This window comes from Coregonus lavaretus, assembly GCF_964263955.1.
Source record: "Coregonus lavaretus genome assembly, contig: HAP1_SCAFFOLD_1334, whole genome shotgun sequence".
Classification (NCBI taxonomy): Eukaryota; Metazoa; Chordata; class Actinopteri; order Salmoniformes; family Salmonidae; genus Coregonus; species Coregonus lavaretus.
Genome location: NW_028164414.1, coordinates 48,639 through 76,592, shown reverse-complemented (window position 1 = coordinate 76,592; position 27,954 = coordinate 48,639). Strand labels below are relative to the sequence as shown.

Genomic DNA, 27,954 nt, shown 5'->3' with positions numbered 1-27,954 from the left:
TTATTTGCAAATTATGGTGGAAAATAAGTATTTGGTCAATAACAAAAGTTTCTCAATACTTTGTTATATACCCTTTGTTGGCAATGACACAGGTCAAACGTTTTCTGTAAGTCTTCACAAGGTTTTCACACACTGTTGCTGGTATTTTGGCCCATTCCTCCATGCAGATCTCCTCTAGAGCAGTGATGTTTTGGGGCTGTCGCTGGGCAACACGGACTTTCAACTCCCTCCAAAGATTTTCTATGGGGTTGAGATCTGGAGACTGGCTAGGCCACTCCAGGACCTTGAAATGCTTCTTACGAAGCCACTCCTTCGTTGCCCAGGCGGTGTGTTTGGGATCATTGTCATGCTGAAAGACCCAGCCACGTTTCATCTTCAATGCCCTTGCTGATGGAAGGAGGTTTTCACTCAAAATCTCACGATACATGGCCCCATTCATTCTTTCCTTTACACGGATCAGTCGTCCTGGTCCCTTTGCAGAAAAACAGCCCCAAAGCATGATGTTTCCACCCCCATGCTTCACAGTAGGTATGGTGTTCTTTGGATGCAACTCAGCATTCTTTGTCCTCCAAACACGACGAGTTGAGTTTTTACCAAAAAGTTATATTTTGGTTTCATCTGACCATATGACATTCTCCCAATCCTCTTCTGGATCATCCAAATGCACTCTAGCAAACTTCAGACGGGCCTGGATATGTACTGGCTTAAGCAGGGGGACACATCTCGCACTGCAGGATTTGAGTCCCTGGCGGCGTAGTGTGTTACTGATGGTAGGCTTTGTTACTTTGGTCCCAGCTCTCTGCAGGTCATTCACTAGGTCCCCCCGTGTGGTTCTGGGATTTTTGCTCACCGTTCTTGTGATCATTTTGACCCCACGGGGTGAGATCTTGCGTGGAGCCCCATATCGAGGGAGATTATCAGTGGTCTTGTATGTCTTCCATTTCCTAATAATTGCTCCCACAGTTGATTTCTTCAAACCAAGCTGCTTACCTATTGCAGATTCAGTCTTCCCAGCCTGGTGCAGGTCTACAATTTTGTTTCTGGTGTCCTTTGACAGCTCTTTGGTCTTGGCCATAGTGGAGTTTGGAGTGTGACTGTTTGAGGTTGTGGACAGGTGTCTTTTATACTGATAACAAGTTCAAACAGGTTCCATTAATACAGGTAACGAGTGGAGGACAGAGGAGCCTTAGTTAGTTAATCATTAGTCTAACAGTTGTTTTTCATTTTATTGTTTTCATTTATTTTATTTCTCACATTAAACAGACATTTGAGAAGGATTTGAGAAGCGAATTGCTTGCAGTTGTACCTATGACACACAGACACACTAAAGCTGTACAGTGTAGTTAGAAAAGTCAGTTTACATTATTTGCAGATGTGTTCCCTTTTATTTACAAATCGAAAAATGTAACATTTGAAATGAATGTGACAGAACAGTTAAGCCAAGAGTTCCTGTGGGAGTCTTCTCCTTCAGTCTTTTTGCCTCCTATGCCTCGTTTCCCATTAGATGGGATTTTCCCAATGCCAACTTCACCTGAGACAGCCACTATCCAGTGTCATGTGTTGCTGAATTACAGATCTCGCTATCCCAATGTCGCTGCTGTCCATGGTGCTGAAATATCCAATCTCGGCTATTTGCATACATAGGACCATCCACACTTAACACCACACACACAAGTTAATGCTTTTTCTCTCACACACTTTTGAACATTGCACAACCTGCAACAAGACACTGAAACAACACTTAATTTCAAGTTTGTTTTTTTCTGAATAAGATGAAATCAATGTGTGGAAGGAGATTGGACAATGTATAGGCATTCCCTATAGCTGTTTTTGACTGGAGCATGATCCGATTGCTTTGTTTGAGCCAGAATGGAAATTTGGTCAAAGAAACGACGCCCATTTTAGCATGACTATTTCAGACAAAATTAACTTTATGTTATATGTAAAAATATAAATAAGGCAATGTTTATATGTCACGCCCTGGCTCTGGGGACTATGTTATGTTGAGCCAGGGTGTGTAAGTCTATGTTTGTATATCTATGTTGGCCTGAGTGACTCCCAATCAGAGGCAACGAGTGTCAGCTGGTTGTCTCTGACTGGGAGCCATATTTAACTATCGGTCTTTTCACTTTGTGTTGTGGTTTCTTGTTCCGTTAAGGTTTGTTCGTGTTGTAACCTTAGACGTCACGCATCGTTGGTTATTGTTTTGATCGTGTTGATCAGTTAATAAATATATATTATGTTCACCTTCAACGCTGCGCATTGGTCCTCTCTCGTAGACGAGCGTGACATTATATGACCCCCTTTCAAACAGTCACTTATTTATCACTTTCTTGCAGATATACAGTGCATTCAGAAAGTATTCATACCCCTTAACTTATTCCACATGTTGCTTTCTTACAGCCTGAATTCAAAATGGATTCAATTATAACATTTTCTCTCACGCAGCTACACACAATACCCCATAATGACAAATTGAAAACACGCTTTTGAAATTTTTGCAAATGTATTGGAAATTACATACAGAAATATCTCATTTACATAAGTATTCCCACCCCTGAGTCGATTAAAGCTGTGTCTTACTTGATAAATCTCCAAGAGCTTTGCACAACTGGATTGTAAAATATATGCATTATACAATATATAGACAGACATTTTTTTTTTGCCATAGGTTTTCAAGCCGAATTAAGTCAAAACTGTAACTAAGCCACTCAGAAACATTCAATGTCGTCTTGGTAAGCAACTCCAGTGAATATTTGGCCTTGTGTTTTAGGTTATTGTCCTGCTGAAGAGGGAATTTGTCTCCCAGTGTCTGTTGGAAAGCAGACTGAACCAGGTTTTCCTCTAGGAATCTGCCTGTACTTAGCTCTATGCCGTTTATTTTTATCCTAAAAAAGTATCTAGTCCTTGCCAATGACATGCATACCCATAACATGATGCAGCCACCACCATGCTTGGAAATATGAAGAGTGGTACTCAGTGATGTGTTGTGTTGGATTTGCCCCAAACATTAGGCTTTGTATTCAGGGCATTAAGTTCATTTCTTTGCCACATTATTTGCAGTTTTACTTTAGTGCCTTATTGCAAACACAATGCATGTACAGGTTTCCTTCTTTTACATTTACATTTTAGTCATTTAGCAGACGCTCTTATCCAGAGCGACTTACAGTTAGTGAGTGCATACTCTGTCAATTAGGTTAGTATTGTGGAGTAACTACAATGTTGATGATTCATCCTCAGTTTTCTCCTATCAAAGCATTAAACTTTCTAACTGTTTTAAAGTCACAATTGGCCTCATGGTGAAATCCCTGAGCGTTTTCCTTCCTCTCTGGCAGCTGAGTTAGGATGGACACCTGTATTTTTGTGGTGACTGGGTGTATTGATACACCATCCAAAGCATAATTAATAACTTCACCATGCTCAAAGGAATATTCAATGTCTGCTTTATTTGTACCCATCTACCAAAAGGTGCCCTTCTTTGCGAGGCATTGGAAAACCTCCCTGGTCTTCATGGTTGAATCTATGTTTGAAATTCACTGCTCGACTGAGGGACCTAATAGATCATTGCATGTGTGGGGTACAGAGATTATGTATTCGTTCAAAAATCACTATTATTGCACACATAGTGAGTACATCTAACTGATTATGTGACTTGTTAAGCACATTTTTACTCCTGAGCTTATTTACACTTGCCATAACAAAGGGGTTGAAAACAAATTGATTAGATTACTAGATACTAGACTCTGTCAATATGTTTTTGGAAGTGGCTCTGCATTTCTTGCATACATATCATATTTATGTAAGGATTATGATGACTTTCTAAAAGGACAAAGCTGTTTATGTGTGTTCCCTTGTCTCCACTGTCACCACATCCCTCGATGCGTGCAAACAGAGCATCTATATCAGGGATGGGCAACTCCAGTCCTCGGGACCTGATTGGTGTTACACTTTTTCCCCAGCCCCAGCTAACACGTTTGACTCTAATAATCAAGTGCTCATGGGTTTCAGTTTAGAATGCAATAAGTTTAATCATCTGTGTTTGCTAGGGATGGGGAAAAAGTGTGACACCCCTCCGACCCCCAAGGACTGGAATTGTCCATCCCTGATCTATATGGTACAACCAGTACCAGACCTGAATGAATGTGTCTGTTTTGAATATTCACGGAGACAGAATGATGTGGTTGATAGCAGAGACGTCATGCCCAAAGGGGGCACAGGGTCACTTGCCCCCTCAGATTTGTGATGTTTAAATTTGTCTTGTTATATTTTCTCTGTCATACTACTAACCATGAAGTTGGCTTTAGCTAGCCCAGATAGGATCCCAATCTCCCAACCTAATAACTACACTGAACAAAAATATAAACGCAACATGTAAAGTGTTGGTCCCATGTTTCATGAGCTGAAATAAAAATCCCAGAAATGTTCCATTTGCACAAAAAGCTTATTTCTCTCAAATTGTGTACACACATTTGTTTACATCCCTGTAAGCAAGCATTTCTCCTTTGCCAAGATAATCCATCCACCTGACAAATATGGCATATCAAGAAGCTGATTAAACAGCATGATAATTACACAGGTGCACCTTGTGCTGAGGACAATAAAATGCCACTCTAAAATGTGCAGTTTTGTCACACAACACAATGCACAGATGTTTCAAGTTTTGAGGCAGCGTGCAATTGGCTTACAGACTGCAGGAATGTCCACCAGAGCTGTTGCCAGATACGTTTATGTTAATTTCTCAACCATAAGCCAAGGCGGCTGTAGAGAATTTGGCAGTACTTCTAACTGGCCTCACGACTTCAGACCACTTGTAAAGCAGCGTATGGGCGAGCTGTTGGCTGATGTCAACGTTGTGAATGCTCCATGGTGGCAGTGGGGTTATGGTATGGGCAGGCATAAGCTACGGACAATGAACACAATTGCATTTTATCGATGACAATTTGAATGCACAGAGATACCGTGGGATAGTGTACGTGCACAAAGTGAGTTTGTAACATGTATATCATTCTTGCTTGTTGTTCTTTATAGTTACTACCATTGCCTATTGTAAGTTGCCTCTCTGTGTTTTACTGTGTTGTGTAATACTCCGCAGGTAGCATAATGCCATTAATACAGCCCTTCCTTTGTTAATAGCGTTGTTGCTCTACTTGTGCTATCAGTTATTGTGCATATTCATTACCCCTGTTATCTGTCCATTACAGGACCACTATCATTCCACTACCTTTCCATGTCCATTTCATCCGTGTGTGTCAATAAAGTATCCTTGGATGTAACTCTGAGGTTGCCTTATTCCCCTCTTACCGAGGGAGGTGAAAGCGCAACCTGGTCTCAGAACATTTCAAGGCAAAGGGTGGCTACTTTGAAGAATCTCAAATCTGAAATATATTTTGATATGTGTAACACGTTTTTGGTTACTACATGATGCCATATGTGTTATTTAATAGTTTTGAAGACTTCACTATTATTCTACAATGTAGAAAATACACAAGACACAGAGGAGGAGAAACTATCCAACACCCTGGGAGAGAGAACGAGTGACCTCAGTCGAACTCATAGCCAGAAAGATGGGTTAGATACAGGAGAGGAGGAGGTTACCCCGAATGCCATCACCCCTGCTCCTGTGATCAGGCCAACGGGCAGGCGGAGCGAGAGGTCATAGTGATAGTGATTCACACCCAGAGAGAGACAGACAACCCATACAACCTCTTGGCTGAGATTAACCACACAGAGGTAGAGGTAGAGGGCCTTCAGGGCAAGCCAGTCAGTCTGCCTGCTCTGATCCTCAAGTCAATTGTATTTAAATTCATATTCATTAAAGATTTTTAGTCAAGACTTGAAAAGTGCCATTTATTTCAAATGATAATTATTCAGTGTCTGCAACCCTCAAGAACCAGGGTGAGTCTGGGTCCCCCTTTAACTGGGCAAACACAACTTGCATATCGTCATAGACTAGGCGGAAACGTTCATCTTTTAACTTTGCTTAAATAAAACAATGCATTTTTCATAGTGAGCAAGAGTTTTCTATGATGATTAAAGTTTTTTGGTCGCGCCCTCCACTTTTTTGTCAAATATCTAAAAAAAATGTAATAAGTTAATTATTAAAAGCATTAAAATTGGGATTGGGATGTTTCCCACTTATTTATACAACCTACTCCACAAAGTTTAGAGAAATGTTCTGAAATTAATTAAGAATTAAACAGAAGAAAATCAGAATTGAAGGCAACTATAATGCAAAGAATTTAATGGTCTATGGTTCAATCCTGTTTCTGGTCTAATGAATAATTAATATTGTTCCTCCTCTTCCTTGTGGCAAGCGCAGCAGCACACTGCCCTCCAAAGCCTGCAAAAAAAACGCCGGACTGCCCCTTTCCTCGCCCTGCATGGAACATCCAGGGTCACCTCCTTGGTGACGTGTGGGGTGACGTCCAGGGTGACCACAGCAACATCCTCTGGAAAGGGACAAAAGTGGGGCAGAATGTAAATAAATGCAAACCGTAGGTTCTAAACACTGGCCAGTTGAATGGGATCTTTTATTTCAGCTCATGAAACATGGGACCAACACTTTACATGTTATCATGATGAACGGCACCTGTCAGAGTGCTTTCTATAAGTCTTACTCACCTGCTTGGATGTCAGATGGCAGAGTGGCGTAGACGGCCACCATGAGAGGCTTTTCTTCAGGTGTGACGTCCGCAACTTCCAAGAGTGAAGAAGCAGGGTATTTATCTGTGTTAGGGGTGAGGTCCAAAACCTCCAGCTGAGAACAAGCCGGATCTGCCTCTGTGTTAGGGGTGATGTCCACAACCTTCAGGTGGGTAGAAGCCGGGTCTGCCTCTGTGTAAGGGGTGATGTCCACAACTTCCAAGTGGGACGAGACGGGTTCTGCCTCTGTGTTAGGTGTGACGAATACAATCTCCAAGTGGGAAGAGACGGGTTCTGCCTCTTTGTTAGGGGTGATTTCCACAACCTCCAGGTGAGAAGAAGCCGGGTCTACCTCTGTATTAGGGGTGATGTCCACAACCTTACGGTGGGAAGAAGCCGGGTCTGCCTCTATGTTAGGGGTGATTTCCACAACTTCCAGCTGGGAATAAGCCGGGTCTGCCTCTGTGTTAAAGGTTATGTCCACAACAACTAGGTGGAAAGAAGCCGGGTCTGCCTCTGTGTTAGGGGTGATGTCCACAAGCTCCAGGTGGGAAGAAGCAGGATCTGCCTCTGTGTTTGGGGTGATGTCCACAACCTCTAGGTGGGAAGAAGCCAGGTCTGCATCTGTGTTAGGGGTGATGTCCACAAACTCCAGGTGGGAAGAAGCAGGATCTGCCTCTTTGTTTGGGGTGATGTCCACAAGCTCCAGGTGGGAAGATGCCGGGTCTGCCTCTGTGTTAGGGGTGGTTTCCACAACCTCCTGATAGGAAGAAGCCGGGTCTAACTCTGTGTTAGGGGTGAGGACCACAAGCTCCAAGTGGAAAGCAGCCAGGTCTGCCTCTGTGTTAGGGATGATTTCCATAACCTCCTGGTGGGAAGAAGATGGGTCTGCCTCTGTGTTAGGGGTGATGTCCACAAGCTCCTGGTGGGAAGAAGCCGGGTCTGTCTCTGTGTTAGGGGTGGTTTCCACAACCTCCTGATAGGAAGAAGCCGGGTCTGCCTCTGTGTTAGGGGTGGTTTCCACAACCTCCTGATAGGAAGAAGCCGGGTCTAACTCTGTGTTAGGGGTGAGGACCACAAGCTCCAGGTGGGAAGATGCCGGGTCTGCATCTGTGTTAGGGGTGGTTTCCACAACCTCCTGATAGGAAGAAGCCGGGTCTAACTCTGTGTTAGGGGTGATGTCCACAAGCTCCAGGTGGGAAGATGCCGGGTCTGCCTCTGTGTTAGGGGTGGTTTCCACAACCTCCTGATAGGAAGAAGCCGGGTCTAACTCTGTGTTAGGGGTGAGGACCACAAACTCCAGGTGGGTAGAAGCCTTCTTAGCCTCTGTGTTAGGGGTGATGTCCACAAGCTCCAAGTGGAAAGCAGCCAGGTCTGCCTCTGTGTTAGGGATGATTTCCATAACCTCCTGGTGGGAAGAAGATGGGTCTGCCTCTGTGTTAGGGGTGATGTCCACAAGCTCCTGGTGGGAAGAAGCCAGGTCTGCGTCTGTGTTAGGGGTGATGTCCACAAACTCCAGGTGGGAAGAAGCAGGATCTGCCTCTTTGTTTGGGGTGATGTCCACAAGCTCCAGGTGGGAAGATGCCGGGTCTGCATCTGTGTTAGGGGTGATGTCCACAAACTCCAGGTGGGAAGAAGCAGGATCTGCCTCTTTGTTTGGGGTGATGTCCACAAGCTCCAGGTGGGAAGATGCCGGGTCTGCCTCTGTGTTAGGGGTGGTTTCCACAACCTCCTGATAGGAAGAAGCCGGGTCTAACTCTGTGTTAGGGGTGAGGACCACAAGCTCCAGGTGGGAAGATGCCGGGTCTGCCTCTGTGTTAGGGGTGATGTCCACAAGCTCCAGGTGGGAAGATGCCGGGTCTGCCTCTGTGTTAGGGGTGGTTTCCACAACCTCCTGATAGGAAGAAGCCGGGTCTAACTCTGTGTTAGGGGTGAGGACCACAAACTTCAGGTGGGTAGAAGCCTTCTTAGCCTCTGTGTTAGGGGTGATGTCCACAAGCTCCAAGTGGAAAGCAGCCAGGTCTGCCTCTGTGTTAGGGATGATTTCCATAACCTCCTGGTGGGAAGAAGATGGGTCTGCCTCTGTGTTAGGGGTGATGTCCACAAGCTCCTGGTGGGAAGAAGCCAGGTCTGCGTCTGTGTTAGGGGTGATGTCCACAAACTCCAGGTGGGAAGAAGCAGGATCTGCCTCTTTGTTTGGGGTGATGTCCACAAGCTCCAGGTGGGAAGATGCCGGGTCTGCATCTGTGTTAGGGGTGATGTCCACAAACTCCAGGTGGGAAGAAGCAGGATCTGCCTCTTTGTTTGGGGTGATGTCCACAAGCTCCAGGTGGGAAGATGCCGGGTCTGCCTCTGTGTTAGGGGTGGTTTCCACAACCTCCTGATAGGAAGAAGCCGGGTCTAACTCTGTGTTAGGGGTGAGGACCACAAGCTCCAGGTGGGAAGATGCCGGGTCTGCCTCTGTGTTAGGGGTGATGTCCACAAGCTCCAGGTGGGAAGATGCCGGGTCTGCCTCTGTGTTAGGGGTGGTTTCCACAACCTCCTGATAGGAAGAAGCCGGGTCTAACTCTGTGTTAGGGGTGAGGACCACAAACTTCAGGTGGGTAGAAGCCTTCTTAGCCTCTGTGTTAGGGGTGATGTCCACAAGCTCCAAGTGGAAAGCAGCCAGGTCTGCCTCTGTGTTAGGGATGATTTCCATAACCTCCTGGTGGGAAGAAGATGGGTCTGCCTCTGTGTTAGGGGTGATGTCCACAAGCTCCTGGTGGGAAGAAGCCAGGTGTGCCTCTTTGTTAGGAGTGATGTCCACAACCTCCAGGTGGGAAGAAGCCGGGTCTGCCTCTGTGTTTGAGGTGATGTCCACAACCTCCAGGTGGGAAGATGCTGGGTCTGCCTCTGAGTTATGGGAGATGTCAACAACCATACGGTGGGAAGAAGCCGGGTCTGCCTCTGTGTTTGGGGTGATGTCCACAAGCTCCAGGTGGGAAGAAGCCGGGTCTGTCTCTGTGTTAGGGGTGGTTTCCACAACCTCCTGATAGGAAGAAGCCGGGTCTAACTCTGTGTTAGGGGTGATGTCCACAAGCTCCAGGTGGGAAGAAGCCAGGTGTGCCTCTTTGTTAGGGGTGATGTCCACAACCTCCAGCTGAGAAGAAGCCGGGTCTGCCTCTGTGTTATGGGTGATGTCCACAACTTCCAGGTTGGAAGAAGCAGGGTCTGACTCTGTGTTAGGGGTGATGTCCACAACCAATGGGTGGGAAGAAGCTGGGTCTGCCTCTGTGTTATGGGGGATTTCCACAACCTCCAGGTGGGAAGAATCCTGGTCTGCATCTGTGTTTGGGGTGACAATTAAAATCCTGATTGGCTTTACTACTACAAGGCACCAGGATGTCATGACAAAAGGCATATGTCAGAGTGTTCTCTATGAGTGCTACTCACCTGCTTGGATGTCAGCTGGTAGTGTGGCGGAGACGGCCACCACTAGGACAGGGGGAACTGGCAGGGTGTCTGCAGTAGGCTGGAAGTAGCTTTTCACCTCGTCCGCCACAAAGGCACAGACAGAGCTCATAAAAAAAGGGGTTGTGAGGTCATCCAGGGAGAAGGACTGGCTGATTCTCCCAAGGATCGACCTCACAGTCAAAAGTAGCAGCCCGGGAGAAAGGGGTGTGAGGAGAAGAGGCCTTCAACATGCTGGAGAGCTTCTCCCCTACGGCCACCACCATACTCACAGCCATCCCGCTTAGGAGGATGGGGTGATCTGAATGGCCTTCCTCTGGCTGAAGCCACAGGGCCAGGAGGATCCTGGGCACCAGCTCCACCACCACCTGGGATGGGCTGAGCAGGTTGCTACAGGGCTTATTGGACAGCTTGTCCTGAATGCTCCTCACAGCTCTCTCCATGATGATGTGGACCTTGGGGTCGCTGAAATCAACAAAAAGCAGCAGAGAAAGCTAAACAATGTGCAATGTTCACACAGAGAACACTGCCCTAGTTTTTTTCTGCATAGCTCCAGATGTGTAGATGAATGGAGCAAGCCGTATGCGGGGCAGTATATGGAACTCACATGTCAGCGCCAGCTGGAGAGGTGGGGTGCATAGAGCGGCGGAGCTTGCAGACAGCCTTGTGCTCCATGTCAATCATTTTTAGGCAGGTGTTTACTTCCCAGGTCTGCCGTAGGAAACAGGAAGTCCCATTAGTGTAATTTCACAACAGATATATTCTGCTGTACTAACTAGTTGTTGAAAGGCTAGAAAAGAGCTCACTGACTGATAGTCTAAGTCTCTAACTCTCATTCTCTTACCAGCCGAGCGAGTTCGTTCCCCTCCTCCAGGGTTTCCTTCCACACCCTTCAAATAAAACACAAAGCATTTCAACTTTCCTGGCTTCCTATTTATCTGTTGTTTATTTTACCCACACCTCCTGGAGTGCTGCTGGTGACAGAGAATGGCAGTGAAGGTGAGAGCTGACGTGGTACTCACCTCTCCCTAAGGGATTTTTTGCCCTGAGACACCAGCCAGTCGCTCATGTGCTCCATGGTGACATGGGGCGAGACCTGGCCTCGACTCTGGAGCAGCAGATAGTGGACCATGAGCTTCTTCTGCAAGATGAGGTAAGGTGTGAGACCGTGCCACTAAAGACCATATAATGTGCTTTCAGAAGGGCCTCTCGTAACATTTCACAACTGCTCATGTCTCACAATTTGCAAGTGATATTAAGAACTCTTATGACCATCTTCTCTAAACTGTCTTGAAATAAAACTCTTGTTTTGGGATTAAATCTATCTCTTTCTTTCTGTGGTTACTGTTTTTGTGGGATGAATCTTACCTGTTTATTGTAATATGCTTCCTCCCAGCAGGCCTGCAGAGTCTGAAAATAAAGGCTGCTTCTACAGAATTCATTTGAAGATAATTAAAATAAGTATGCTTTATTAGGTACATTATGCACATGCATTTACAGTATGCCAAAAGGAATATCTCCTAAAATTACCTTAGTGGGACCATAAGTGAACTCAGGAATGCTCCCAATCCTATCCATGGTCAGAGGGGGACGAAATGCAGCGCTATAAATATACGGGATGCTCTAGAGATAACAGGAATTACTTAAAGTCGCGAATGATCAATGCCTGTGGAATCGTCCAATTTGCTGCGCTGAGAATTGAGTTGTAGGCGATATTTGGTTATGTTTGGCGCAACATACATGTTTACATTCTATTGCCATGGAGAAATTGAGTTTCTAGAACCTGTTTTCTTCTATATCTTTATTTCGTGAAAGATTAAGATCTTTATTTTGTCATAATGTGTATATGAGGACGTTGGAGCCCGTTCCGATTCATGACGCGGTTATCCAGGTGCAAGTTGCATAGACCTACTAATCAAACCTTGGCTTACAAGTTAAATTAAATTAGTATATATGCCTATACAAATCTATTGACCACATCCATTTAAATCAATGATTGTCAATTGAAAATCTGGTTGTTGTGTTATCCTGTTGTGCGTGTCAGGTGTCCTCTTAAGCACGTTATTCCAATATTTCCTAGAATTGACGCAGGTTACACTTTTGCAAAACTACTCGGTTAAAAATAAGAGCATGAATGACAATAAAGGTATGACTTGAATTATATGTGTAGTAGTGTGATGTTGTTCCCCTAGATTATGCACCAAATTGCACACAAGGACAGTTCAAGTAGGCCAGGTCAAGAGGGGATGTTAAAAAGTTAATAATAATAGTAATTCAATGTGGTTTCTTTATTTAATTACAGCTCCATAGCTAATGTTATTTTTTGGTGTACAAACATTTTTATGTATCTATATTGTTAATACACCTAATTGTAAAAGTTGTGTATATTTTGGTTTGGTCCATCGCGGGTTATCTGTATTTATGTACCCTCTTATTGTTCTCTTTTGCCTGACCTTCAACTAGCAAGGTATGTTGTCCTTGGCGCCGTAATTTGTCGATATAAAACTGTGGTAAAGTTACACAAAGTGCTGTTACGCAACTACAGGTTTTGTTACAATGTGGACAATATAAAGATGTATGTTAACAACTTTCACCGAGCTCGCTAATTAGGGTACCTATTGTAACTCGGGAGTATTTGGGGCAGTGTTTGAGTGAGTGTCTATGTGCTCACGCAGGTGCCCGAGAGCTGTGGCTGCACCAAGGGCTAAACTATTGTGTGTCGTCTCTTCGTGTACAGGTATGTCATTTATTTTGTCAGAATTCTGTTGTATATCATTTTACTTGTATTGTATAGTGTGTTGTTAGGCACTGAATGTGTGCATGCAGCACCTGTTCTCTTTTGCCTGACCTTCAACTAGCAAGGTGCCCGAGAGCTGTGGCTGCACCAAGAGCTAACATATTGTGTGTTGTCTCTTCGTGTGCAGGTCGAATAAAAATGATCCAACCATCAGAATTCCAGTTGTGGCAGTGTCCTAATTACGTGACCTGCCGACTGGTCAGCTCAAGCCGACCGCCGGAGCTGTGCATGTGGATGAGGTGCACGACCTGCGCATGTGAATTTGTTGATGGCTTACTGTAAGTGAATATATACTGTAAACAGTGAAAGTGAATGTAGCATATTCATTAGATACAGGTATTCGTGCTTATTTGTATGTTTTGGATGAATTTGTTTATTGCATTTTTTGGGGGGGGTATTTGAATGCACTAAATGCACCCGTGTTATGCTGGGGATTTTAGTGTGGGTAGAGGGAGGGGTGTCCTTCCATTTACACCAATTGTACAGTCAGCTCCTGGGAGTAGAGCGTTTGCTAGTCCTGAGTTTGCAAGCACTGGGAGGGGTAGGCTGTTTGTTCCACCTGACCAGGGTATCCCACCTCTGTCTTTTGATGTACCATCATCCACAGTACTCGGTGATAATGGGACGCCTCCGAGTCAGCTTAGTGACCTTATTAAGCAGATTGGTTCAGAGATAGGAGAATCTATCAGAGCGAGTTTACTGCAGCCTGGGGTTTCAAGTCTTTCTCCTGCCCGTCCCCCTCACCAACCCCAGCAGTTTCCCCTGCCTGAGCAGTGTGGGTCAACCTTTATTGATGCGTCCAAGCTGAATCTGGTTGTGAAGTCAGATGTTAGTGCTCCACCTCTTTTTAGGGGTGATGGCTCAGATAAGTACTCTGTCCTGGAGTGGGAGGAGTTAATGGAAGTCTACCTAGAGAAGAGGGGTTACACTGGGTCTGGGAATGAGATGAGGATTCCTAGTCAATGAACTTGTCATAAATCAACATAGGATAGGCCCTCTTCCCCCCCCCACAAGACTCATATATATATATATATATATATATATATATATATATATATATATATATATATATATATATATATATATATATATATATATATATATATATATATATATATATATATATATATATATATATATATATATATATATATATATATATATATAGGAAATGTAAGCAAGGGTTGAGCTTCTTCAGTTTGTGTCACAAAGTGGATAAGTTTCTGTGTCCCTTTCAGAGTGAGTGACACATTTACTTTATATAGTGTACCAAGAGTTGTTCCCTCGCTTACGGCCATACCAGCCTGAATACGCCCGATCTCGTCAGATCTCGGAAGCTAAGCAGGTTTAGGGCTGGTTAGTACTTGGATGGGGGACCACCTTGGAATACCAGTTGCTGTAAAAGCATGTAAGAAGCTATGACGTGGACTGATAATCTGCGTTATAGGCTGAGATGAGAAGATGTGAAATATGAAGCTATGATATGGAAAAAAATAAGCTGTGAAGATGTGATGTGAAATATGAAGCTATGATATGGAAAAAAATAAGCTGTGAAGCTATGAGATGTGAAGATGTGATGTGAAATATGAAGCTATGATATGTAAAAATAAGCTGTGAAGCTATGAGATGTGAAATATGAAGCTATGATATGTAAAAATAAGCTGTGAAGCTATGAGATGTGAAGATGTGATGTGAAATATGAATCTATGATATGTAAAAAATAAGCTGTGAAGCTATGAGATGTGAAGATGTGATGTGAAATATGAATCTATGATATGTAAAAAATAAGCTGTGAAGCTATGAGATGTGAAATATGAAGCTATGATATGTAAAAATAAGCTGTGAAGCTATGAGATGTGAAGATGTGATGTGAAATATGAAGCTATGATATGTAAAAAAATATAAGCTGTAAAAAAGCTATGATGGGTTAATTCTTAAAAAAAAAAAAAAAAAATACGCCCGATCTCGTCCGATCTCGGAAGCTAAGCAGGGTTGGGCCTGGTTAGTACTTGGATGGGAGACCGCCTGGGAATACCAGGTGCTGTAAGCTTTTTGTCCCAGTAGAGCGTGCTCTTGTGTCATGGAGCAACTGCCTTTTATTTATCACCCTAATAATATCATGGATTGTTATTGGACTAAATGCAGTTTGTGTGCTGCCCTGCCCTGATCAAATCAAATAATGGACAGTGCGTTTCCCTCAAAATATAGGCAGTACATGCAATCTTAGTTTTTAGTCTAGGAGACAGTCAATGTCTGTAGTCCATTAGGGCACTATAAAATCCCTTCAATGTTTTGCCTGATTCCGTTAATTCCCAAGTTCCCTTTTCTCCGTTTAGATTTCCCCGTTGACCGTTTGTCCCTGTTTTGGCAGGTTTTCGCTCTCAAAAGTACACCTTTTTAATAGCAAAACAGCACAATTGGATGTTCTATGTCCACAACAATGTTTAAACCCTATCAGGTGACCATTTGTGAGGTCTGGGAAAAATGTAAGACATTTAGATTTTGGGGTGTAGTTACCCTTAAATGCAAGCGTGCACCAGGAAGAGACCTTTGTTTGGTTAAGCGGTGTTGCTGTAGAACAAATGGCCACTGGAGTGATGCAAATGATCACGGTATAATTCTGCCAGGCAGGCATAGGCTACTTTGTAGTTAACATTTACTTGCGAAGGTTTTGGGGAAAGCCATTCCTTCCCTACCAGAAGAAGGTTATCATTAGCATCATCGCTAACGGCTACACAAAGTGTAGACATACGCGCGCACCGCACACATGCACACAGACAGGGGCATTCCTGTGCCGTTTCAGAAAGTTCATGGAAATACGAATCACTGATGCATTTTGTTCATGTCTTATGATTGACTTGGGCAAATGAATGTGTTTTCTAACAAGTTGAATAGATTTAGTTGATTTCTTACTAAGTTCAATAAATGTTTGAATATTGTTGAATTTCGGTTTAATGTCTGGATTCCGTGATTCGGTCCGCAACGCTTATTTTATAGGGCCCTAGTCAATGAACTTGTCATAAATCAACATAGGATAACGATATTATAACCGCGATTGATAATAGACAGTACTGTGCAGCCGTCTTCATCGACCTGGCCAAGGCTTTCGACTCTGTCAACCACCGCATTCTTATTGGCAGACTAAATAGCCTTGGTTTCTCAAATGACTGCCTCGCCTGGTTCACCAACTACTTCTCAGATAGAGTTCAGTGTGTCAAATCGGAGGGCCTGTTGTCTGGACCTATGGCAGTCTCTATGGGGGTGCCACAGGGTTCAATTCTTGGGCCGACACTTTTCTCCGTGTATATCAATGATGTCGCTCTTGCTGCTGGTGACTCTCAGATCCACCTCTACGCAGACGACACCATTTTGTATACATCTGGCCCTTCATTGGACACTGTGTTAACAAACCTCCAAACGAGCTTCAATGCCATACAACACTCCTTCAGTAGCCTCCAACTGCTCTTAAACACTAGTAAAACTAAATGTATGCTTTTCAATCGAACGCTGCTGGCACCCGCCCTCCCGACTAGAATCACCACTCTCGACGGGTCTGACCTAGAGTATGTGGACAACTACAAATACCTAGGTGTCTGGTTAGACTGTAAACTCTCCTTCCAGACTCACATAAAGAATCTCCAATCCAAAGTTAAATCTAGAATCGGCTTCCTATTTCGCAAACAAAGCCTCCTTCACTCATGCTGCCAAACATGCCCTCGTAAAACTGACTATCCTACCGATCCTTGACTTCGGCGATGTCATTTACAAAATAGCCTCCAACACTCTACTCAGCAAACTGGATGTAGTCTATCACAGTGCCATCCGTTTTGTCACCAAAGCCCCATACACTACCCACCACTGTGACCTGTACGCTCTTGTTGGCTGGTCCTCACTACATGTTCGTCGTCAAACCCACTGGCTCCAGGCCATCTATAAATCACTGCTAGGCAAATCCCCGCCTTATCTTAGCTCATTGGTCACCATAGCAGCACCCACCCGTAGTCTGCGCTCCAGCAGGTATATCTCACTGGTCATTCCCAAAGCCAACACCTCCTTTGGCCGCCATTCCTTCCAGTTCTCTGCTGCCAATGACTGGAACGAATTGCAAAAATCTCTGAAGCTGGAGACTCTTATCTCCCTCACTAACTTTAAGCATCAGTTGTCAGAGCACCTTACCGATCACTGCACCTGTACACAGCCCATCTGAAATTAGGCCACCCAACTACCTCATCCCTATATTGTTATTTATTTTGCTCTTTTGCACCCCGGTATCTCTATTTGCACATAATCTCTTGCACATCTAGCATTCCAGTGTTAATACTATTGTAATTATTTTGCACTATAGCCTATTTATTGCCTTACCTCCATAACTTGCTACATTTGCACACACTGTATATATATTTTCTGTTGTATTTTTGACTTTATGTTTTTTTACCCCAAATGTAACTCTGTGTTATTTTTATCGCACTGCTTTGCTTTATCTTGGCCAGGTCGCAGTTGTAAATGAGAACTTGTTCTCAACTGGCTTACCTGGTTAAATAAAGGTGAATTTTTTTTTTTTTTTAATAAGTTTGCAAATATGATGATGCATGGAATGCTTGATATATTCTTCATGGAGAAAATTAGCTTCCCCAAACTTGAGAGCAAGACTGGCCTAAACGCGCTAATGTTTTCCTTTGCTAATGTGCGTCCCGCCCCCCTGTCAGCTGTCAGTTTTGTCGATGACCACGTACATAAGACACGCCAATCACCGACACCTGAAGTTCCCTGACCATCACAGCCCTAGTTGTATGCTTGAGTTTGTTCAGAGGAGGCTTTGAATAAAATCCGATCTGAGTGTGAAATGCCTTACTGAGGGTAAATGGAAGCTCCTCTTGTGCCCGGCTCAGCCTTATACAGTTTAAGGTACTTTACCGTATCCATTTCAGTAAGGCCAGATTGTCCAAATTCTACCCAAATATTGATGGTACATGTGACAGGTGTAAAAGCTCCTTGGTGGACTTGACCCACATGTTCTGGTCCTGTCCCCGTCTGGCAGATTATTTGTCCACTATTTAAAACCCTTTCTGAAGCATTTGATATAAAGTTGCAGCCTAGTGCAGAAATTGCTATTTTTGGAGTACCAAACAACAATCCTTCTCTGACCAATAGACAGCTAGATGCCATTGCCTTTGCCTCCCTGTTAGCCCGCAGAAGGATTTTATTGGATTGGAAATCTATCAATCCTCCCTTAGCCTCTCTTTGGCTCGAAGATCTGAAGCTGTTCCTAAAATGAGAAAAAATGAAGTTACCATTCGAGGGTCAACCAACTCATTTTATTCCTCCTGGGACCCGATGATATCCTATTTTGAACAGCTCCAAACACTTCCTCCAGATTAGTACTCTTGGCCCCACCTTGAGATTACTGCTATATAGGCCTATAAAATCACTTAATCACCTGAAATTGTTAGGCTATTACATTTTTGCTTGAAGTAACGTTGTTGTATACTTTTATTTTGTTTTCTGACATGTAAGTCAATTACTTTCCCTTTCTTTTTAAATGTGTTTGGAGGCATTCTGGGGGGAGGGGGAGGTCAAAGGGGGACTAAAAGGGGAGAAATGTACCATGTCTATGTTATCTTTCATTCATTGTGAATACAAAATATATAATTTTAAAGGGAAGGCTTTGAAGCCAGATTTAGCGGATTTTGCTGTTTAGTTTTCCTCAACCTGTGTTTTGTTTCTCTCTCCTCTCCCTGTTAGATGGTGAGGCTGCTTCTCTCCAGAGGAGCCAACATTAATGCCTTTGACAAGAAGGATCGCCGAGCAATCCACTGGGCTGCTTACATGGGTGATGAGTTTACCACATCATTTACATTCTGACTAATGTCCTTTATACCAATGAATGAATGAATGAATGGACTGTGTGTTAGTCTCACAGCTCAGCTGTATGAGCCACGTCTAGTGTGTTATTATGTCAGAATCATGTACTAAGTAGGTTGATTAGATGTTTTCAGTTGTACTAACATGATGTAGGTGTTGCTTATGGTGCTGTGTACCACTGTAAACTAATCTATCTCTCCCTCTCTCTGCCTATCTCTCTGTGTTTGTATCTCTGTTTCTCTCTTAACCCCCTTACTATCTCCCTCCCCTTCTCTCTCTCTCTCTCTCTCTCTCTCTCTCTCTCTCTCTCTCTCTCTCTCTCTCTCTCTCTCTCTCTCTCTCTATTTATCCCTCCCCCTCTCTCTCTACCATAGGGCACATTGAGGTGGTGAAACTGCTGGCCTCTCATGGATCAGAGGTGTCCTGTAAAGACAAGAAGGCCTACACCCCTCTCCACTCTGCAGCCTCCAGTGGAATGATCAGTGTGGTCAAGTACCTCCTGGACCTTGGAGTGGATGTGAGTCAACACGCATTCAAATGTGTAGTCACTGTTCAATTACAACTCAATGAAAATACAGAGCTCTAGTGGGTTGGCGAATGATTTCCTTTCAAGTAATGAAGAGATGGAGGTTGGAGCCAGTGTTTTGGGCCAGGGGGTTTTCAGAACCAAGTGACCTGATCAGGAATGTATTGTTTTGTTCCCCCCCCCCCCCCCCCTCTCTCTCTCCACTCTTTTCCCTCCCTTGCTCCCTCCAGATAAATGAGCCCAATGGTTACGGTAACACCCCCCTCCACGTGGCATGCTACAACGGGCAGGACGTGGTGGTGAATGAGCTGATCGAGTGCGGCGCCAACGTGAACCAGGTGAACGAGAAGGGTTTCGCCCCACTCCACTTCACGGCCGCCTCGCGCCATGGGGCGCTCTGCTTGGAGCTGCTGGTGGGCAACGGGGCCCTCGTCAACATCAAGGTGAGGAGACCGGATGACCAACACTGTGTCTGAACTAAATAACACCCTATTCCCTATGTAGTGCACTACTTTTGACCAGGGGCCCATAGAGCAAGGAGCCGTGGTGACACTGCCTGTGTCCCAAATGGCACCCTGTTCCCTTTATAAGTACACTACTTTGGTTCAAAAAGTAGTTCACTATGAAGAGAATAGGGTGCCATTTGGGACGCACACACTGACGCAGCACATGGCTTAGTATTTGGCCCTGGTCTACATTCAAATACCAATGGAATAGGCCTAACAATGCAAACTAAATGCAATCAAGCGCTCCTCCAATACGTGTTTGATTTTGCCTGTGGTCAGCAGCACAGACTGCCGTGTGAACCATCTTTGTCTTTCTATCTGCAGAGTAAAGATGGAAAGACCCCCCTCCACATGACGGCCATCCACGGACGCTTCTCCAGATCTCAAGCCATCATCCAGAATGGTGAGTCGCTGTGAATGCTCTCAACTGAATATATATGAACCAGTAGGCTCTTCAGCATTGTCTTTAGTCTTCAAACCATGATTCACTGGCACAGAGCAATGTTACTTGCAATGTGGTTGAACATGAAGCTTCATGAGGCCTCTAGGGTCAAGTGGTTGACGTGTGTGTGTGTCTGTGTGTGTGTCTGTGTGTGTGTGTGTGTGTCTGTGTGTGTGTGTCTGTGTGTGTGTGTCTGTGTGTGTGTGTGTTCTGTAGGTGCTGACATCGACTGTGAAGAAAATAATGGAAACACACCCCTGCACATCTCTGCTCGCTACGGCCACGAGTTACTCATCAATACACTCATCACGAACGGAGCTGACACAGCCAAGTGAGAACACACACACACACAGTTTCCAGCAATAATGCAACATGCATCTGCAATTCTGTCATTGACCGAATTCCCGCTTGGAGACTATGCTCAACACATTGTGGTGTGTGGGGGGTTGATAGACAGGGCATTGCAGCATGCTGATGTGTTGATCTGCTGTGGGGTTTAATGAGGACTGTGATGTGGTGCTGTTTCCAATCTTAGCTGAATCAACTGTAAGTCACTCTGGATAAGAGTGTCTGCTTAAAGTCTAAAATGTAAAAATGTGTTGCAGGCGAGGCGTCCATGGGATGTTCCCCCTCCACCTGGCTGCTCTCAGTGGGTTCTCTGACTGCTGTCGGAAGCTCCTCTCATCAGGCTTTGATATAGACACCCCTGACGACTTTGGAAGGACCTGTTTACATGCTGCAGCAGCTGTTGGGTGAGTGGACTGGTCCAGGCTTTACACCAAGGAATATTTAGTTCATGAACTGGAAAGCCACCAGAAAGAACAAACACATATTCACACTCTTACATTTCACATTGTTTAGCAGTATAAAAAAATCGTTTAGATCATTAGTGCGGTATCATTTCTGTATAATGTGGTTCCATGCCATGGTGGTATTGACTTGCGCTCTGGTCTAAATTGTCTTTATATCTTCTTGAAAGAGAAGAGAAACCTGCAAACTGCTCTTGCTAGTATCACTTTTTGTTATTGCTTTTATTAGCATTATAAAAACAGTGATACTAGCAAGAGCAGTGTACGGGTTTCTCTTTTCTTTAAGGTTCTCATTGTTACCATCCACCTGATAGCTCAGATGTGAAAGGGCCTTTCTGAACTTGATATCTTGTTACCATCCACCTGATAGCTCAGATGAACGAGAGCCTTTCTGAACTTGATATCTTGTTACCATCCACCTGATAGCTCAGATGTACGAGAGCCTTTCTGAACTTGATATCTTGTTACCATCCACCTGATAGCTCAGATGTACGAGAGCCTTTCTGAACTTGATATCTTGTTACCATCCACCTGATAGCTCAGATGTACGAGAGCCTTTCTGAACTTGATATCTTGTTACCATCCACCTGATAGCTCAGATGAACGAGAGCCTTTCTGAACTTGATATTTTGTTACCATCCACCTGATAGCTCAGATGTACGAGAGCCTTTCTGAACTTGATATCTTGTTACCAGGAACCTGGACTGTCTGAATCTGCTGCTCATCACAGGGGCAGACTTCAACAGAAAGGACAGCTTCGGAAGGTCTGTCTGTGGCATCAAATAACTTTCATATGTGATCTTTATGATAATGGGGAATATAGTATAGGGGCATATAGGAATTATTATGGGAAATATTGGGCGGCAGGTAGCCTAGCGGTTAAGAGCGTTGGGTCAGTAACCGAAAGGTTGCTGGTTCAAATCCCCTAGCTGACTAGGTGAAAAATGTGTCTATGTGCACTGCAGCAAGGCACTTAACCCTAATTGCTCCTGTAAGTCGCACTGGATAAGAGTGTCTGCTAAATGACGTAAATGTAAAATGTAAATGTTATACAGCTCCAATAAGCTGTTTCTGTTGTTGATGTTGAATGGTTTCTGTGCGTTCTTCTAGGAGTCCTCTGCATTATGCGGCAGCCAATTGTAACTACCAGTGTCTGTTTGCCTTGGTGGGGTCTGGGGCCAGTGTGAACGATCTGGATAAAAGGGGTTGCACCCCGCTCCACTACGCTGCTGCCTCCGACACAGACGGAAAGTACGTCTCACACCTCTCTTACTGTTGTGTGTGTTGTGGTGCCATGACCTTTCACATTTCACTGTAGTCTGGAGAGTATGTTGTGGTGCCATGACCTTTCACATTTCACTGTAGTCTGGAGAGTATGTTGTGGTGCCATGACCTTTCACATTTCACTGTAGTCTGGAGAGTATGTTGTGGTGCCATGACCTTTCACATTTCACTGTAGTCTGGAGAGTATGTTGTGGTGCCATGACCTTTCACATTTCACTGTAGTCTGGAGAGTATGTTGTGGTGCCATGACCTTTCACATTTCACTGTAGTCTGGAGAGTATGTTGTGGTGCCATGACCTTTCACATTTCACTGTAGTCTGGAGAGTATGTTGTGGTGCCATGACCTTTCACATTTCACTGTAGTCTGGAGAGTATGTTGTGGTGCCATGACCTTTCACATTTCACTGTAGTCTGGAGAGTATGTTGTGGTGCCATGACCTTTCACATTTCACTGTAGTCTGGAGAGTATGTTGTGGTGCCATGACCTTTCACATTTCACTGTAGTCTGGAGAGTATGTTGTGGTGCCATGACCTTTCACATTTCATTGTAGTCTGGAGAGTATGTTGTGGTGCCATGACCTTTCACATTTCACTGTAGTCTGGAGAGTATGTTGTGGTGCCATGACCTTTCACATTTCACTGTAGTCTGGAGAGTATGTTGTGGTGCCATGACCTTTCACATTTCACTGTAGTCTGGAGAGTATGTTGTGGTGCCATGACCTTTCACATTTCACTGTAGTCTGGAGAGTATGTTGTGGTGCCATGACCTTTCACATTTCACTGTAGTCTGGAGAGTATGTTGTGGTGCCATGACCTTTCACATTTCACTGTAGTCTGGAGAGTATGTTGTGGTGCCATGACCTTTCACATTTCACTGTAGTCTGGAGAGTATGTTGTGGTGCCATGACCTTTCACATTTCACTGTAGTCTGGAGAGTATGTTGTGGTGCCATGACCTTTCACATTTCACTGTAGTCTGGAGAGTATGTTGTGGTGCCATGACCTTTCACATTTCACTGTAGTCTAGAGTATGTTGTTGGTCGTGTTTGAATACATACTAGTGTTAAATCTGCAGTGTGAAAGCTTGGCCACGTCTCCTTTGGGAAAGTGTCTCTGCTTGCTTATCTGTCTGTCTTGATGTTGGTATAATGATTAGTGAACTCTTGACCTCTGACCTCTAGGTGTCTGGAATATTTGCTGCGAAACGACGCTAACCCAGGGATCAGGGACAATCAGGGCTACAACGCAGTCCATTACGCGTCTGCGTACGGACACCGCCTCTGTCTGGAGCTGGTGAGTCAGAACCACAGGGGACTAGACGCCCTGCATTCACAGACCATTTTGTCTGCGTCCCAAATGGCTGTAGGGCCCATAGGGCTCTGGTCAAAAGTAATGCACTATATAGGGAATAGGGTGCCATTTGGGACAGACGTTGATATTCAGTAGGTTTTAAGGTGTGGTTGCATGTTTGTCGTGGCCGCATCGTCACTCTTGATGTTCTTTTTCCAGATTGCAAGTGAAACACCTTTAGATGTGGTAAGTACCAGTTGGTTACTTTTCCTCACACTAGCTTGTTTAAGATACGAATGCAACACCCCAGTATGTCTGCAGGGGCTGGTCACTGAGATTTACAACATGAAACATGCTACTAGACTAACCTTCAAAGTAAATATGTTACAAGTCTAAACTGGCCCGTCCTTGTCTTTCCCCAGCTAATGGAAACCTCAGGGACAGACATCCTGAACGACTCTGATGTCAGAGCTCCCATCAGCCCCCTACACTTAGCTGTGAGTAAAGCCTACCTGCTCCTGTAGGGGTCTCGCCACATGACAAATGGCACCCTATTCCCTATTTAGTGCACTACTTTTGACCAGAGCCTTATGGGCCCAGATCAAAAGTACTGCACTACATGGGAAATAGGGTGCTATCTGGGATGCAGGCATGGTGTTGTTTTTCCACGAAAAGTTGATTGTCCAGACACTCACACACCATGTTCCTATCTGTTCCTGATTAGTGTAAAATACATGCATATTTTGACACGGTGATGATGAGGATGATTTCCTTATTTTGCCATTTGAGTTAATCAACCTCCAACAGAGGAGAAGTAGAGTGTTTCTAAATCTCACGCTTGGCAGGGACCTTCGATGTTGATGCTGGGCGGGAGAAAAAATGGGCACCCGATTTGAGAGACACTGGTCTACTTTAGGGGTCTAGGACTGTTTCTGTTCAGGCATACCACTGGTCTACTATAGGACATTGATTATATTAAGAGTGTATTTCTGTTCAGGCATACCACTGGTCTACTATAGGACATTGATTATATTAGGAGTGTATATCTGTTCAGGCATACCACTGGTCTACTATAGGACATTGATTATATTAGGAGTGTATTTCTGTTCAGGCGTACCACTGGTCTACTATAGGACATTGATTATATTAGGAGTGTATATCTGTTCTGGCATACCACTGGTCTACTATAGGACATTGATTATATTAGGAGTGTATATCTGTTCAGGCATACCACTGGTCTACTATAGGACATTGATTATATTAGGAGTGTATTTCTGTTCAGGCATACCACTGGTCTACTATAGGACATTGATTATATTAGGAGTGTATATCTGTTCAGGCATACCAGACTTTGCTTCAGACTGTGTGTTTGTTTCCATTCAGGCGTACCACGGCCACCACCATGCTATGGAGGTCCTGGTTCAGTCTCTGCTGGATCTAGACGTGAGGAACAGCCAGGGGCGCACCCCTCTGGACCTGGCTGCCTTTAAAGGCCATGTGGAGTGTGTTGACGTCCTCATCAACCAGGGAGCCTCCATCCTGGTTAAAGACTTCACCCTGAAGAGGACCCCCATCCACGCTGCAGGTACGCATAGGATATCACCTAAGACCTAGAGATTCTGTAATTCAAAAGTTTTCCTTACCAAGATGGACATTTGTTTGGTCATGTTGCTAGGACGCCAATGTCCACTCTAGGGATATTATATAGCATAGTGTGAAAATGCCCACTACACACTGATCTAAGGTCATTTTTTGTCATTATTGCTGAGGATCTGGGGAGGGTAAGCTGATCCTAGATCAGTGCACAGGGGGACTTCTATCCAGAGCCAGGTACACAGCTAGCAGGTGACAGGCTTCGAGGGCCTCAGCCCCAAAATGTTTTATTATCTGCTGTGTTAACATCCTGAGGATGTCATCTACCAATACCACTGTTCTAGAAATCTGTCTGTTCATGTGAAGGTAATAGTCGTCCAGCAATCAGCTCATATCCTCTCTGTTTAGCCTCCTCTAGCTACCAACGGTCAATCATCTCACATTCTTATATCCTCTCTGTTTATCCTCCTCTAGCTACCAACGGTCATTCGGAGTGTTTGCGTTTGCTGATTGGAAATGCTGACCTCCAGAGTGCAGTGGACGTTCAAGACGGGAATGGACAGTAAGTCAATTGGGTTTTGGATACAATTCCTGAAATAAAGAGATTTTGACACTAGTTCTACGTCCCAAATGGCACCCTATGCCCTACTTGGTGCACTACTTTAAACCAGAACCCTATGGGCTCGGGTCAAAAGTAGTGTACCATATAGGGAATAGGTTGCCATTTGGGACTCAGCCTGGTTATTACCAGTTTGTAATATGACCTTGTTGTCTTGTGTATCAGAACCCCTCTGATGCTGTCAGTGCTGAGCGGACACACAGACTGTGTGTACTCACTACTCAACAAGGGAGCCAGCGTAGAAGCCAAAGACAAGTGGGGCAGAACAGCGCTACACAGAGGGGTGAGGAGGAGAGCTGGCTGTATACGCTCACACACAGAAAGAGACGGGGAGGCTCAAATATACATATTATCTTCAGAAAAGTAGTTGTCCATGGGTAGTGGTGTATTCATCCCTGTAGGGGGACCTGCCTCCAGACATCATTTGTAATAATTGATGATTCATTATTATATCATTGATTATTAGTTATTCAAATCCATTCTTGTCTCCCTGCCCTTCCTCCCAGGCGTTGACGGGTCATGAGGAGTGTGTGGAGGCCCTGCTGCAGCACAGCGCCAGCTTCCTGGTTCGGGACTGTAAGGGGCGGACCCCTGTCCACCTGGCGGCGGAATCCGGACACATCGGGGTGCTGGGGGGACTCCTACACGCCGCCCAGTCAGTGGAGACCCTCCCCGTCATCACAGACAACCAGGGCTACACGCCACTACACTGGGCCTGCTACAACGGTACGTACTGGACTAACGGAACACTAGATATTTTCTGATTTTCTCTCTTCAGCACCGTAAACATGTCCCTGAATTAGGCAGGCCATACAACTAGGGGTGTAACTATTCGATTTGTATCACGATTCGTGGTTGTCGATACGATTCAAGGACGATATTGGTTCATTTAGAACGATACGATCCGAAACGATTCAGTGACTTGAAATCGATTCAGTAACCTTTTAGCCAAAAATTCAACCAGTGTGACTGAAATAAATACCTGGATACTGGACAGTGCAGGTGAAGTTTCCTAGATTCCTGTTTCTTGTAAGGACCGCAATGGTGGCTTGATAATTTCTCGCTCGTCGGCTTCTCCTCTGTCGTCCGCCATGCTATGTTTTGTTGTCTTTGCGCCTTTGCGCTGCTGCTGGCGTGGGGCGATGACGTCACGGATAGGCAGACTGAATCGAGTAATGTTTAAAGCCTTTATCATTAAAAGTGCTAAGAAAAAACATCCATATAAAGTCTGACGTGCTTAAATCCAATGGGTTATTTCCTAGAATCGATACAATCGATTTATTACATTTTAAAACGATGTTAGAGTGATATATGTTGTCCAAAAGGCCAACTCACCGAGCACAGATCGATGTAGTTGGATCATAGGAATATAAATCGATACATCGATGTAGTAGATGGATCGTTACACCCCTACATACAACGGTACGTACTGACTAACTGGACTGTAGCTCTGTTCTCTCCTCCATGAAGTGTACACTCATTCACTCCCTCTTGTGGCTTGAAAAGCATTCGATTGGTGTGGACGGAGCCATGTGGGGGAATGAACAAGACTACAACAGAATTAGGGGTTATGACTCTCAGTAGAGGACCTTACACTGAAACAGGACTTTGTCATAGCATATGTCACCGAGGGCAACTCGTTCAGCCCCCTCCACTGTGCTGTGATCAATGACAACGAGGGGGCTGCAGAGATGCTGATTGACACTCTGGGGCCGGCCATTGTCAACGCCACTGACACCAAGAACCGGTAACTACAGCACATGACAAAGTCCTTTTCTTCTGGAGAATAATGTTGTCTTGGGAATAAAATGACCTCTGGGGTTGGATGAGGGATTGTAGATTACTTTTAATACATCTATTAGTGATTTTATATTTCTATGGTATAAACAGGGTTAATTGAACAAACTTGTTTATAACAGTCCTACATGATATCGGTGAAATAAGTTTCCTCTCTCTCCAGGACCCCCCTGCATGCGGCGGCTTTCACGGACCACGTGGAGTGTCTTCAGCTGCTGCTAGGCCACAACGCCCAGGTCAACTCCCCCGATGCCTCCGGGAAGACCTCCCTCATGATGGCTGCTGAGAACGGACAAACCAACGCTGTCGGTACGCAGCCCCCTCTCCTCCGCTTTGCC

At 44.7% G+C, this 27,954-nt stretch overlaps 1 protein-coding gene across 1 annotated transcript in view; it reads left to right on the top strand.

The window, feature by feature from the left end:
* LOC311117051 (uncharacterized protein) overlaps positions 1–27,954 on the top strand; it is a gene marked incomplete at both ends in the record, with an annotated part of 85,490 nt that overhangs the window by 44,367 nt on the left and 13,169 nt on the right. Inside the window, 14 exons of the mRNA XM_084192044.1 lie at positions 18,632–18,719; positions 19,126–19,268; positions 19,508–19,720; positions 20,108–20,186; positions 20,442–20,556; positions 20,831–20,977; positions 21,730–21,798; positions 22,145–22,285; positions 23,499–23,610; positions 23,827–23,853; positions 24,030–24,104; positions 24,991–25,083; positions 27,424–27,566; positions 27,780–27,925. Coding sequence (XP_084048170.1) covers positions 18,632–18,719; positions 19,126–19,268; positions 19,508–19,720; positions 20,108–20,186; positions 20,442–20,556; positions 20,831–20,977; positions 21,730–21,798; positions 22,145–22,285; positions 23,499–23,610; positions 23,827–23,853; positions 24,030–24,104; positions 24,991–25,083; positions 27,424–27,566; positions 27,780–27,925 — 1,591 coding nt within the window. The remainder of the gene's footprint in view (positions 1–18,631; positions 18,720–19,125; positions 19,269–19,507; positions 19,721–20,107; positions 20,187–20,441; positions 20,557–20,830; positions 20,978–21,729; positions 21,799–22,144; positions 22,286–23,498; positions 23,611–23,826; positions 23,854–24,029; positions 24,105–24,990; positions 25,084–27,423; positions 27,567–27,779; positions 27,926–27,954) is intronic.